A 14,522-nucleotide genomic window follows, 5' to 3' on the forward strand; every position below is an offset into this window, starting at 1 on the left:
TGGAGACAGTAGACTTTACAATGGCAATCAGGAAACCTCCAGCTGAAAGTCTCTGCCTAACTAAATCCTGACCATATTGTGAGAAATTCCCACTCAGGCCTGGTGAGTCTTTTCATCATCGGTAGTCAGGTTACTCTTACTTTTCCAAACGAAGAAAATGCTGAATTTAGTGATGACATGTGAAGGGGAATCGCAAATCATGGATTGGTTTGGTTCACCTGAAATTCGAAATGCACTCTCACCTAATAATAACTTTGGAAAGTTGGAAGTTTCAATATTATGATAGTACACAATAGATGTAATCGCAGCTATGAATCCCATGCTAGCAGGCATAAATAGATGCAGGTGGTGAGTGTCCATTTTTCTGTAACAGGAAACAAAGGACTGTTATCTTCTGTGAATAAGCATAAAATTACACATTCAACAATTATATAATATGCAAATCACAGAATTATAAACTCCAGAGGAAGACCATGAAATTTGTATCAGCTCTTCAAAAGATCAGTCTAACTAATTTCACTCTTCTATTCTTACCCCTTTGTTTTTTCATTCTTTTTTCTTCAACTTTTTTTTATGGAAAGCTATTTTAGGGTCTGCTTCCAAGTTCCACTGATTTGTCGGCGGGTCATACAAACTCAATGCAGCTGTAAAAATTCTCAACATTTCCCCACATGATCTTTAGTCAATGTTAAATCCATGGCCTCCAACGACTGACCCTCCTGCCAGGAGAACCAATTTTTCCCTGTGTAAAATGCTTTTAAGGTTGAGACGCAGTAAAGTGAGGACAACACCTCAGAGGAGGTCTGACTGCAGTCCAGTGAATGAGATTAGCCATAGTTAAGAGATGTTCAAGATCACACAGGGCAGATGATCTAACCATACAACAAGTTAAGTTTTGTGTATCCTGTCAAGAGTGATGGTAGTTTTAGAGGACCCTACCTAGATACTTGGAGTAAAAAATGAGGTCTGCAGATGCTGGAGATCACAGCTGAAAATGTGTTGCTGGTTAAAGCACAGCAGGTTAGGCAGCATCCAAGGAATAGGAAATTCGACGTTTCGGGCCTTCATCAGGGCTTATGCCCGAAACGTCGAATTTCCTATTCCTTGGATGCTGCCTAACCTGCTGTGCTTTAACCAGCAACACATTTTCAGCCTAGATACTTGGAGTGAACATTAATTCATCATGGTTTTCTCAACCCTGAAGGATAGGGTAATAGGTTTGATCTCCACTCAAGACAGCCCTGCTAGAATGAGAACTAGATGTTGAACTTGCCTGAACTAGGATGCATTCCTGATGCAGCAAATCAAATGACCTCTTGACTCACTTACTTGACACCAACAAGTTGTACACGTTTACTCTTGCCTTCAAAAAGCACCTCCAACCACACACAACCTAACCTACAAACCTTCTCCAAAATCTCAAACACTCTGGAAGCTTGACACCATCCAGGAGAAAGTACCTCATCCACCAACTTTTTAAAAATTCATTTATGGGCTGTGGGCATCACTGGCTAGGTTGGCAACTATTGCCCATCTCTCATTGCCCAAAGGGCAGTTACGAGTCAATGTGGGCCGGGAATCACATGTAGGCCAGACCAGGTAAGGATTGTGGTTTCCTTCCCTAAAGGACATTCATGAACCAGATGGATTTTTCCCACAAGCAAAAATGAGTTCATGGTCATCATTAAACTCTTCATTCCAGATGTTTATTGAATTCAAATTCCACCATCTGCCATGGCAGGATTCAAACACAAGTTCCCAGAACGTTACCTGGGTCTCTAGATTAACAGTCCATTGATAATATCACTAGGCACAATACCACATTGATAACTACCACCTCACCATGAGTTAACTGGGCAATCTCTCCAGCACTGGCGCATAGTGGCAGCAAGCTGTACTACCTACAAGATTGAGTGCAGCAACTTGCCAAGACGTCTTTGACAATGTCATCTAAATCCACAATTTCTTCTAACTGAAAGGAATTGCAGCAGATGCTTGTGAACATCATCCCTTGCAAACTGATCTCCAATCCATAAACAATCCTCACTTGGAATGATATTGCCATTCCTTCACTGTTGCTGGTTCAAAATCCTTGAACACTCTCCCTACCAGTCCTGTGGGGATACCCAGAGACTGCATGAACTCAAAGCTTCAGCTCATCACCACCTACATCAGGGCAAGTAAGGATGGACAATAAATTCCAGTCTAGCCTGCGTTTCCCATATTTCATGACCAATAAAGACAAAGGTACATTGGTCTGAGATTCAGACAAACAGAGAAAAATGGAGGTGTGAGGGAAGGGGAGATGGAAGCAGTGGAGGAGCTGCGATTGGCATTAATTACATATGTTGACATCTGTATGCATTTCTTTGGAGTTGGCAAAGACCACTTAACCCTTGAGCCTGTTCCACAAAGCATGGCTCATCCGTACCTGCACTACATTTATCTGATATCCTTATCCAGAAAAAACATCACTCACGGTCCTGAAATTTTTAAGTAATCCTGCCAACCATAACACTTGAGGGGAAAGAGTTCAAGGTTTCCATGCCACTATGTGGGAAGTAGTGCTACTTAACTTTGAGCTTAAACCAGGTTTCTATACCCCTCTCTTCAGCTGAGAGTTTACCAAAATGACCAACTGGTCTCCCTAGTACCACAGCCAGATACCTGAGCAAAGCACTATGGGAGGTACTGGTCTCGGAGATGTCCCTACAATGAAGGTCAGCAATGTTGGTTTACTACGCATAGCCATATCCCTGGGTATTCAAGGATTGAGGTTATGAATCTCAGAAATCAAGTCCCATTACCATTTTTAAATGGTTCTGGTGTTGTTCTGATTCCATGAAAATCCACTTATTCTGATCGGATTACAACATCCTTAAAGGAGAGAGACAAAGCTTTGATTTAACTTCATATCAAAGACATTCTTTCAAGTAGTGCAGCTCTCCTTCAGCATACCCCTGACTCTCTCTAAAATACAGAACTGTATGGTGGTTTGAGAATGTGCACTCAGGATTCCTGTACCTTTTTGACCACCAGGTGGTAACCCATTCCCTCTTTTCCTGCGTTCTCTTAAACTGAATGTTGTCCATAATCAGAGACTTGCCAACAAAGCTCTGAACGCGACTGAGGCACTGCAGTAACACCGGCTACTGAAATCAGGAGCTCGAGTTCCTTCAGCTGATGACATTGTAAACACTGTATCATTGTATTTTTATTTACTTTCGGACTGAGGACCAAAATGGGAAAAGGATACCGCCTTAAACCAAGAAAACTGTGGAAGCAGATGTTGCAACTTTAAAATGAATTGTGTGTTAGGCCGCAACTGGAGAACTGTGTGTAGTTCTGATCACAACATGATAGGAGGGATGTGATTGTACTGAAGGGGGTTCAGAGGAGCTTCATCTGGATGGAGCACTTCAGTGATGAAGAGGCTCAATAAGTTTGAACTATTTTATTTGTAACAGAGAATGTTGAGGAGAGAACCTGATAGAAGTGTGTAAGTATAAGTTTACGCATGGACAGTGTAGATAAGAAGCTGTTCCCCTGAGTTGAAGGGTTAATAATAAGGGGGTACATAATTTTAAAGTGGCTTAGAAGGAATGTCTTCAGAAGTCACACGACACCAGCTTATGGTCCAACAGGTTTATTTGAAATCACAGACTTTTGGAGCATAGCCCCTTTGTCAGGTGAAGTGATCACTGAAGGAGCAGTGCTCCAAAAGCTTGTGATTCCAATTAAACCTTTGGACTATAACCTGGTGTTGTGTAACTTCTGACTTCGTCCACCCAGTCCAACACTGGCAGCTCCACATCATAGAAGGGATGCGAAGAAAAATGTTTTCACTCAGAGGGTGGTGGGAGTTGGAATGCACTGTCTAGGAGGGGAGTTGAGATGGGAAACCTTACAACCTTTAAAAAAGTACTTGGGTGAGCACCTGAAGTGTGGGAATGTGTGATTAATGCAGGTAATAGTTTATTTTTGGCAGTGGAGACTTAATGGGCCATGGAGCCTCTCCTGTACTGTATAATTCTGTAAGTCAATGTTGCTTTGTTCAAGCAGTGGGGAAGAACTGCTGAACTCATCAGCACTTTGGGTGCATATTCAGGGTCATTAGCCAGGGACAGCCTGTTGATTGGTTTCCAATTTGAAGGGGACAGAAGGTGAGAGATTGACAGGAAGACAAGTTGAGAGTACACCAAGGTCTCCTTGTCAAATCTGCAAGGTAGGCCCTAAGAGCTGAAGTGAAAGTCAAAGGCGTAAATGTTTCCATTGAAATGTAATGGGACATCTTTGTTCCAAACACTGGAGGTTGCAAGGGAACCCCATTGAACTTACTGGGATTTATAATAGAGAGTTTGATAGGGAGCTCAATGGAGAATGCCACGGTTCGGATTGTAGCTTTGACTACATTAAGAGCTTGGAGATACACATTGCTGTGAGTGCAGGAGAGGTGATTATGGAAGTGCGAGATAGAAAGGGTTTATGTCTTAATGGAAGATCACTCTTTTATCTTCACATGATGCCTCTAAATCCATAACTACAGTCAGGGATACAAGGGCTACTCAAATTTAGTCAAGTGGTAACAGATTGTGTAGCATCCTAAACAAAGACATGAGCAGAACACTCGTAGACAACTCAATTTATTTATTTGATGACAATTACAGTTAAGGAAGTATTGGCAAAGTTAACTCAGATTTTTTTCTTCTTATGGTCTACCAATTGGAATACAACTTGATCAAGGTAATCATGTTTAAATCTGTCCAGGACATCAGCAGCAGTTTGGGTGTCAAACAATTTAAGTCAACTGCATATCATTCGCAAACATGGGGAACTTTGGAGAGGTCCCACCAAACACTCAAAACCATGGCATAATGTCTTGAATAACGACCAGGGTGAGATACAAGGAGTGATTTCTTACTATTTGCAACCGTAGATTTCCCCAAATATATCTACTGAATTTAACCCATTTGAGTTGATCCATTGCCATGAGATTAGAGTTTTATTAAAATTGATTAAGGAAAAATTCATCAGACAAAAAAAATCTAATCCTCAGTGTTTCATTATGTGTCCATGGTTCTCGAAAGACTCACAGGAGCATGTAGGGTAGCACAGGAAAACTCAAAAGCTCCACAGGTGAAAATTTAAAAAACGGTTAGCCAACATTCTACATCTAGAATGTTTGAAGCAGTATTGATATTATTGCCTTTTTAAGGTGAACCTCTGACAGTGAATTTAAGAAATCCATACAAAGTAATTAGGATTAAAGTGATTTTTATCTGTTCACCACTCCCAAACATAGGAAGAAGAATGGGTTACGTCAAATCAACATATTGAAAAGATTTTATGAAAGAATCATAGAACTATAGAATCAAACAATCCTTACAGTGTGGAAGCAGGCCATTCATTCCATTGACCCTACCAGGAGCATCCTACCTGGGACCCACCCCCTGACATTATCCATGTAACCCTGCATTTCCCGTGGCTAATCCATCTAACCTACACATCCCTGGACACTCTGGGTAATTTAGCATGGTCAATCCACCTACCTTGTACATCTTTGGACACACAAAGAAGAACATAGTAAGGAGCAAGTGTATCTGGTGGTAAGAATACCAGTGAGACATGATGTGGAGGTGCAGGTGTTGGACTGGTATGGGCAAAGTTAAAAATCACGCAATAGCAGATTATAGTCCACCAGGTTTATTTGAAAGTACAAGCTTTTAGAGTGCTAATCTTTCATCAGGTAGCTCGTGAGGCACGATCATAGGACACAGAATTTATTGTAAAACTTCAAATTTATAGTAAAACTTCATCACATATAACTGATGTGATGTATTGAACAAACCTAGATTGCTGTTAAGTCTTTAATCATTTAGAAGGGGATGTAGGTTTCGATTCAATAGACAATAGACAATAGGTGCAGGAGTAGGCCATTCAGCCCTTCGAGCCTGCACTGCCATTCAATATGATCATGGCTGATCATTCCTAATCAGTATCCTGTTCCTGCCTTATCTCCATAACCCTTGATTCCACTATCTTTGAGAGCTCTATCCAACTCTTTCTTAAATGAATCCAGAGACTGGGCCTCCACTGTCCTCTGGGGCAGAGCATTCCACACAGCCACCACTCTCGGGGTGAAGAAGTTTCTCCTCATCTCTGTCCTAAATGGTCTACCCCGTATTTTTAAGCTGTGTCCTCTGGTTCGGCACTCACCCATCAGCGGAAACATGTTTCCTGCTGCCAGAGTGTCCAATCCTTTCATAATCTTATATGTCTCAATCAGATGCCCTCTCAGTCTTCTAAACTCAAGGGTATACAAGCCCAGTCACTTCAGTCTTACAGTGTAAGGTAATCCCGCCATTCTAGGAATTGACCTCGTGAACCTACGCTGCACTCCCTCAATAGCTAGAATGTCTTTCCTCAAATTTGGAGACCAGAACTGCATACAGTACTCCAGGTGTGGTCTCACCAAGGCCCTGTACAGCTGCAGAAGAACTTCTTTGCTTCTATATTCAATTCCTCTTGTTATGAATGCCAGCATGCTATTAGCCTTCTTCACTACCTACTGTACCTGCATGCTTACCTTCATTCACTGGTGTACAAGAACACTCAGATCTCTCTGTACTGCCCCTTTACCGAAATTGATTCCATTGAGGTAGTAATCTGCCTTCCTGTTCTTGCCACCAAAGTGGATAACCATACATTTATCCACATTAAACTGCATCTGTCATGCATCTGCCCACTCACCTAACTTGTCCAGGTCATCCTGTAATCTCCTAACATCATCATCATCCTATTTCACCCTGCCACCCAGCTTTGTATCATCAGCAAATTTGCTAATGTTATTGCTGATGCCATCTTCTATATCATTAACATATATTGTAAAAAGCTGCAGTCCCAGCACTGATCCCTATGGTACCGCACTGGTCACTGCCTGCCATTCAGAAATGGAGCCGTTTATCACTACCCTTTGTTTCCTATCAGCCAACCAATTTTCAATCCAATCTAGTACTTTGCCCCCAATACCATGTGCCCTGATTTTACTCACTAACCTTCTGTGTGGGACTTTATCAAAAGCTTTCTGAAAGTCCAGGTACACTACATCTACTGGATCTCCCTCGTCCATCTTCAGAGTTACATCCTCAAAAAATTCAAGAAAATTAGTCAAGCATGATTTCCCCTTCATAAATCCATGCTGACTCTGACCTATCCTGTTACTACTATCCAGATATGCCGTAATTTCATCCTTTATAATAGACTCCAGCATCTTTCCCACCACTGAGGTCAGACTAACTGGTCTGTAATTTCCTGCTTTCTCTCTCCCACATTTCTTAAAAAGTGGTATAACATTAGCCACCCTCCAATCCTCAGGAACCAACCCCGAATCTATCGAACTCTGGAAAATAATGACCAACGCTTCCACGATTTCCTGAGCCACCTCCTTCAGTACCCTGGGGTGTAGACCATCAGGCCCCGGAGACTTATCAACCTTCAGACCTAACAGTCCCTCCCACACCTAATCCTGGCAAATATAGATTCCCTTAAGTCCAGGTCCTTCAGTCACTGTTACCTCAGGGAGATTGCTTGTGTCTTCCCCAGAGAACACAGATCTGAAGTACCCATTTAATTCTTCTGCCATTTCTTTGTTCCCTGTAATATATTCCCCTGTTTCTGTCTTCAAGGGCCCAATTTTAATGCTAACCATTTTTTTGCCTTGCACATACTTAAAAAAGCTTTTACTATCCTCCTTTATATTATTGACCAGTTTACCTTCGTATCTCATTTTTCCTCTGCATATTTCCTTCTTAGTAATCCTCTGTTGCTCTTTAAAAGCTTCCCAGTCCTCAGTTTTCCCATTTATCTTTGCTATGTTATACTTTTTCTCTTTTAACTTTACATGTTTCTTAACTTCCCTCGTCAGCCACGGCCGCCCATGCCTCCTCCTGGGATCTTTCTTCCTTTTATGAATGAACTGATCCTGCAACTTCTGCATTATACACAGAAATATCCGCCATTGTTCCTCCACGGTCATCCCTGCTAAGGTATTGCACCATTGAACTTTGGCCAGCTCCTCCCTCATAGCTCCATAGTTCCCTTTATTCAACAGAAGTAGTGTCATTAAAATATAAATTCATTAATATATAAATTGCAGAATTTCTTTCAAGTCACACTTCCGAGATAACTTAAAGTTTTTTATATTAAAAAAGTGACATCTCAGCTCAGACACTGCATTTAAAGTATGAGGTTAGAGTCTGTCTGTATCACAAACTTGAGTCAGACTGGTTATATTTCTAAAGTAGGAATTTATAAAATTTCACATGGACTGACTGCCTACTGATTGTGTGCTTTTTGAACAAAATAGATTGTATTTGCAAATACAAATTCACCCCGTAGACTTATATGTGTGAGTGTGCGCATGCACATGTGTGTACGCATACATGAGGAAGAAAGAGTGTGTGTATGTGTGTGTGTGTGTGTGTGTGTGTGTGTGTGTGTGTATGTGTGTGTGTGTATACGCGTGTGTGTGAGGAAGAAGGAGAATGAGATAGAGTGTATGTGTCAGTGTGTATGTGTGCATGAGAGTATATTGTGTAGTAGGGCCACATGTAGCGTGACATTAACCCCATGAATCTTTGATCTTTTACTATAAATTCTGTGTCCTATGATCCTGTCCACTAGCTTTCTGCCGAAGGAGCAGAGCTCTGAAATCTTGTATTTCCAAATAAACCTGGCGTTGTGTGGTTTTTAACTTAGTAACAATGAGGTAAAAGGAGAGGTAAGGAGTTCTTCCACAACTCAACCAGACAACACAGAAATACCAAGTCAGTTAGACACTGTGTTCTCATTTTTAGAGGATGGATATTGGTCAGGTCTAGTAAGGTTACATAGGATCTAAAAGGAAATCTATAAGCAAGTGATACACCTAGACGTACAACATTAGTTATGCAAAATGTAGACAGAGGAGAGTCAGTACAAATAAAACCATGCCAAAGCAGCTGGATTTCACCAGGAGTGAGCTTAATTCCTATATCAGACAGATCAACCAGATTCTATAGAGACTACAGACACAAGTAAATGAAGTCACAAAAAACAGATTCATACTCAATTCCTCAATTATAAGTGTGTATTACTAGAGTTGGCAATGCTTATGTTCTTTCTAAGATTGATCTTTCATTTCATTGGGGTTAATTGAATTGCAAGGGAACAATGACAATAAATTCACAGTGCAATCAGGATAGTTTCCTAAGGCAATATACCAGACAGCCAACCAGAGAGCAGGCTATCTTGGATCTGGCAATGGGTAGTGAGCCAGATTTAATAAATGACGTCAGAGTAAAAGATCCCAAAAGGAAGTAGTAATCATAACATGAATTTAAAGTGCTTTTTGAGAATGAGAAACTTGGGTCAGGAACAGTGGTGTTTAACAGCAGCACGGTGGCACAGTGGTTAGCACTGCTGCCTCAGAGCGCCAGAGACCCGGGTTCAATTCCCAACTCAGGCGACTGACTGTGTGGAGTTTGCACATTCTTCCCTGTGTCTGCGTGTGTTTCCTCCCACAGTCCAAAAATGTGCAGATTAGGTGAATTGGCCATGCTAAATTGCCTATAGTGGTAGGTAAAGGTAGGGGTATGGGTGGGTGGCGGGTCGGTGGGTCGGTGTGGTCTTGGGTTGGGTCGAAGGGCCTGTTTCCACACTAAGTAATCTAAGTTAACTTAAATGAAGGGGAAATACAATAAAATGAGGATAGAATTAGCTAAAATGAACAGGGTGGATGGATCAGCAGGAATGACAGTGATCGAGCAGTGGCAAACATTTAGATTACTTACAGTGTGGAAACAGGCCTTTTGGCCTCAACAAGTCCACACCGACCCTCCGAAGAACAATGCACCCACATCCATTCCCCTACAATTACCCCTTCACCTAACACTAAGGGCAGTTTAGCATGGCCAATTCACCTAACTTGCACATTTTTGGACTGTGGGAGGAAACTGGAGCACCCGGAAGAAACCCACGCAGACATCGCGAGAATGTTGCCTGAGGTGGGAATTGAACCCAGGTCTCTGGCACTGTGAGACAGCAGTGATAACCACTGTGCCACCCACAAGGAGGTAATTTGTGACTCTTAGAAAAAAGGCATCCTAGTAATGAGGAAAGATTCTAAAAGTGGGATAAATCAACCACAGCTAACCAAGGAAGCTAAAGGCAATATTAAGTTGAAAGAAAAACATATATAAAGGAGGCAAAAGTCATTGATAGCCCAAAGATTGGGATAAATTCAGAATCTAGCAAATGAGACCTAAAAAGGTAATGAAGACAGAGAGAAAGTAAACGAAGGGCAAACTAGTGAGAAATACAAAAACTGACACGAAGGGAGTCTTTGAATACATGAAAAGGAAGAGAGAGGTCAAAGTGAACATGGAAATTGTATCTGGGAAAATGGTTTTGGGGAACAAGGAAATGGCAGAGGAGTCACACTGCTTTGAATCAGTCTTTGCAATGAAAGAAACTTCAAACATTCCATTATTATTAAAGAATACGGGGAGGAATTAAGAATCAACACCATCACTAGAGAAGTAATATTAGACAAATTCCCTAGCCCTGAGTGCTTGCAATGGAGGGTCCTAAAAGAGGCAGCTGTAGAATCAGTGGGTGCATTGATTGCAATTTTCCAAAAATTGTTGGATTCTGGAGAAGTTACAGAAGATTGAAAAACTGCCAATATGACAGGCTTGTTCAATAAGGGACGGAGGCAAAAAAGGATAATGATTAGTCTGACGTCCATTGCTGGAAAAGTATTGGATTCAATTATTGGAGAAGAACATTTGGAAAATCATATCCTGATCAAGCCAAGTCAACATGGCTTCATGAGAGGGAGATCATTTTTATGAGAGTTTTTCAAGGGCATCTCAATCAGACTAGATAAAGAGGACCTAGTAAGTGTGTTGTACTTGGACTTCCAGAAGGTATTCAACAAGGTACATCACAAAACATTAAGTCAGAAGATAAGAGCCATTAATATTGGAGATAGAATATTGGTGTGGATAGAGAAATGTCGAATAGGCAGGAAACAGTGAGCAAGGATAAAAGTTTCTTTTACAGGTTGGTGACCTGTGACCAGTGGGGTTCAACAGAGTTCAGTGCTGGGAGGGTAACTGTTTATGACATATATTCATGGCTTGAAGGAAGAAAGTGAATGTACTGCTATATGCTGCATAATGCTGTAAGCTGCAGGTCTACAGGCCAAGTGCAGGGGTGTAGGATTCAAAAGGTTATCTGGGTGTCTTTGGGTTGACATGAACAAGATGGGCCGAACTTGTTTTCATCAATTTTTCTCATCAACCTGCCCAGAGCTATTCTTACATACCTTTGAAGCAGGTAAGATGTCAACCTGGGCCTCTCAGTCTAGGACTGGGACTGACCCACAAGGGGGTCCTGAGCCTACTGCAGCTGGTATTCCCATCCAAGTACTAATCCAGCCCGAATCTGCTGAGCATCCGAGATCAGACGAGATTAGGCACTTTCAGACTAGTATGGCTAATGGCTGAATGCTGACCCTCCCAGCCCACCACCAAACCTTTCTATGCAGTGCCAAATGACCTTCACCAGTTCCCATTTCCTATGGTCTTCTGATCTTATCTATTGAAGCCAGTGCCATTAACATCAAGGACTGAAGAGCAATCCACTTTAGTCTAATCAAGTGGGTCATAACAATGCCAAGCCATGTCATTTGGGCTAAAAAAAAAGCTTCATCTCTCTTCCAAAGACCTATGAATTCGGTCATAACTGAAGTGTTTAGCTGTGTAGTTTTACTTAGACAATGTTCTAATATATAGTAATACCTGGGAAGGACATGTAAGGCAATTAGAGGAGTTGTTTAAGCAATTGTTGTGACTCAAGTGTTACAGCACTTGTGAAATTCTGAGAACCAAGTGGATTTGTGTTCAACAGGTCCACTCTCAGGGCCCTGTTCTGTATATGTGAACAAACAAATTAGGAACATGCTATGTCAATCAATAAGATCACGGCTGATCTGATTGTAGCTTTAACTCTACTTTTAATCAATTAAGTTTGATTCCCTTGCAGTCAAAAAACTATCTACATCTGACTTAAAACTATTAAATCAATGTACAAAGCACAAGTCAGGAGTGTGTGATGGAATATTCCCCATTTGCCTGCATGGGTGCAGATCCAACAACATTCAAGAGGCTTAATACCATCCAGTACAGAGCAGTCTGCCTGATTGGCACCATATCCACAAATATTCACTCCCTCCACCAGTAGCAGCAGTGTATACAATTTACAAGATGCACTGCAGAAATTCGCAAAGCTCATTAGTCAGGGCCTTCCAAACCAACTACCACTTCCATCCAGGAGGACAATGGCAGCAGATACATGGGAACATCACCACCAGCAACTTCCCTTCCAAGCCACTCACATCCTGACTTCGAAATATATCATCGTTTCTTCACTGTCGCTGGGTTAAAATCCTTGAATTCCCTCTCCAAGAGCATTGTGGGTCTGCCTATATCATATGGACTGCAGTGGTTCAAGAAGGCAGCTCACCATCACCTTCTGAAGGGCAACTGGGGACAGGCAATAAATGTTGGTCAGCCAGTGGCACCCATGTCCCACAAGTGAATTTTTAAATAACCTGCCCACCAGGGAAGAGTGTTCCATGGACTCCTGTCACTCAAAGAGAAATATTTCATCCTCATCTCTGTATTAGATAGGAAGTGTCTCAATTTCAAATTGTGTTCCCTTAGTCATTACATTATCAGTCTGGAACCTGTCTGGGATTGAGAATGCGAACCCCAATCTGATACTGCTTCTCTAGGAGACTGTGTGCATGATTGGAATTCCTGGCCTTGTGCTATCTCCTCAACATCAGGAATTCTCTTCCTGAAGGGATATAGGAGTGTTTCATATAAATAGAATCAAAACATACTAGATGCTGGAAATCTGAAACAAATATATAGAATGCTGGAGAAACTCAGCAGGTCTGTCAGCATCTGTGGAGAGAGAGAGAAACAGAGCTAAGATTTTGAGTCCAGTATGACTCTACTTCAGAGCAGTAGGAGGGTTTCATGTCAATCAGAGCACCAGTAGTCATTAGAATGGGGAAATATAAAGGGAAGGATACTCAGTGTGAAAGAGCAAGTCAACAGAACTGGAATTTAATGCCAAAGTGAAGTAAGGGAAGAATTGAAGAATTAGGTTAGAGTAAGGACAGCTTGGTAGCTCAGAGGTCAGCACTGCTGCCTCACAGCGCCCGGGAGCCTGGTTCGATTCAACCTTCAGGCGATGGTCTGTGTGGAGTTTGCACGTTCTCCCAGTCCCTGTATGGGTTTCCTCCCAAACTCCAAAGATGTTGTCCGGGGATGTGTGGGTTAGGTGGATTCGCCATGGGAAATGCACAGTTACCGGGATGGGGTAGGGAGGTGGGTCTGAATGGGATGCTCTTTGTAGGGTTGCTGTGACTCAAGGGGCCGAATGGCCTGCTTCCATGCTGTAAGGATTGTCTGAAGGAGGAGATGGGAATTGGAGAAGAAGAGTGAACCAGGTGTGATGTAGAAGAGGTAAGTCAAAATAAACAAGGAGGAAATAAGAAGCACAGGATGCCAAAATGAACTGTCATCGGCTGGCAAAGAGAGATACACGTCATGTTTGAAACTGGAGAGAGAAGCAAAATATCAATTTCGTATCACCCCACATGGAACCGCTCAGTCAAATTTAGAAGGACTATTGTTCACAATGGTGGCAGCACCAGTTTTTTAAAGGTAAGTGCTCTTTTACATTCCTGTCATTCCCAGCTTGATCCTCTGCACTGTTCTTGCTTGCTTTTAAAGATTTGTAACTTCATTCACAGAGCTTCATTCCAGAATCAACAAACCCTTGTGTGGACTCTCTAGCCTCACAGTAAAACTTCTTTCTATGTTCTCCCTAGCTCACAGAGCCCTTACCAGCTCTAACATCGAGGCTTTCTGTTGAAGGTACTGCTCTTTCCTTGATGTTGCTCCCACCAGGGCTGCTGACTGCTCAGTTGTTTTTGTGTTCTCAGCTGCTGACTGACTATTTCAGCTTTCTTAAAATAGTAATGGTCTTAAAGTGATAAACGTACTTGTCTTGAGAAAGTTCATTCTCCTTGGTTAAATGGACTTTTCTCTGCTGTTGCCTTGAGACATTTATGTAACAATCCCATCACTGATCACCACTGGGGAAGTGTGCTTTCATTAATCCTCCTTCCTACTCTTAAAATCAGTTTAAAAAGTTCAATTTTACCTGGTGAGGCATTGTAAAGAAAATACAATTTAATTGTCAATGCTGAATCTAAGGGCCCATCTATTAGCAGAGACTACTAATGAATCCTCACAAGAAGAAGCTCTTCTCTTACGCAGCAAGTTATTGTTTATTGCTTGATAGCAAGAAGGTTGACTGGTTAGGCACAAGGAGCAGGAGTTAGAGATGACATATCCATCTCCATCAGAACCTCATGCTGGATTGCTTCTTCTCATACAAAG

General features: G+C 41.8%; 1 protein-coding gene across 1 annotated transcript in view; it reads right to left on the reverse strand.

Moving 5' to 3' along the window:
* abcc9 (ATP-binding cassette, sub-family C (CFTR/MRP), member 9) overlaps window positions 1–14,522 on the reverse strand; it is a 196,065-nt gene that overhangs the window by 148,768 nt on the left and 32,775 nt on the right. Inside the window, exon 3 of the mRNA XM_060843242.1 lies at window positions 243–364. Within this exon, the coding sequence (XP_060699225.1) occupies window positions 243–364 (122 nt within the window). The remainder of the gene's footprint in view (window positions 1–242; window positions 365–14,522) is intronic.

This window comes from Hemiscyllium ocellatum, chromosome 23 (assembly GCF_020745735.1).
Source record: "Hemiscyllium ocellatum isolate sHemOce1 chromosome 23, sHemOce1.pat.X.cur, whole genome shotgun sequence".
Lineage (NCBI taxonomy): Eukaryota > Metazoa > Chordata > Chondrichthyes > Orectolobiformes > Hemiscylliidae > Hemiscyllium > Hemiscyllium ocellatum.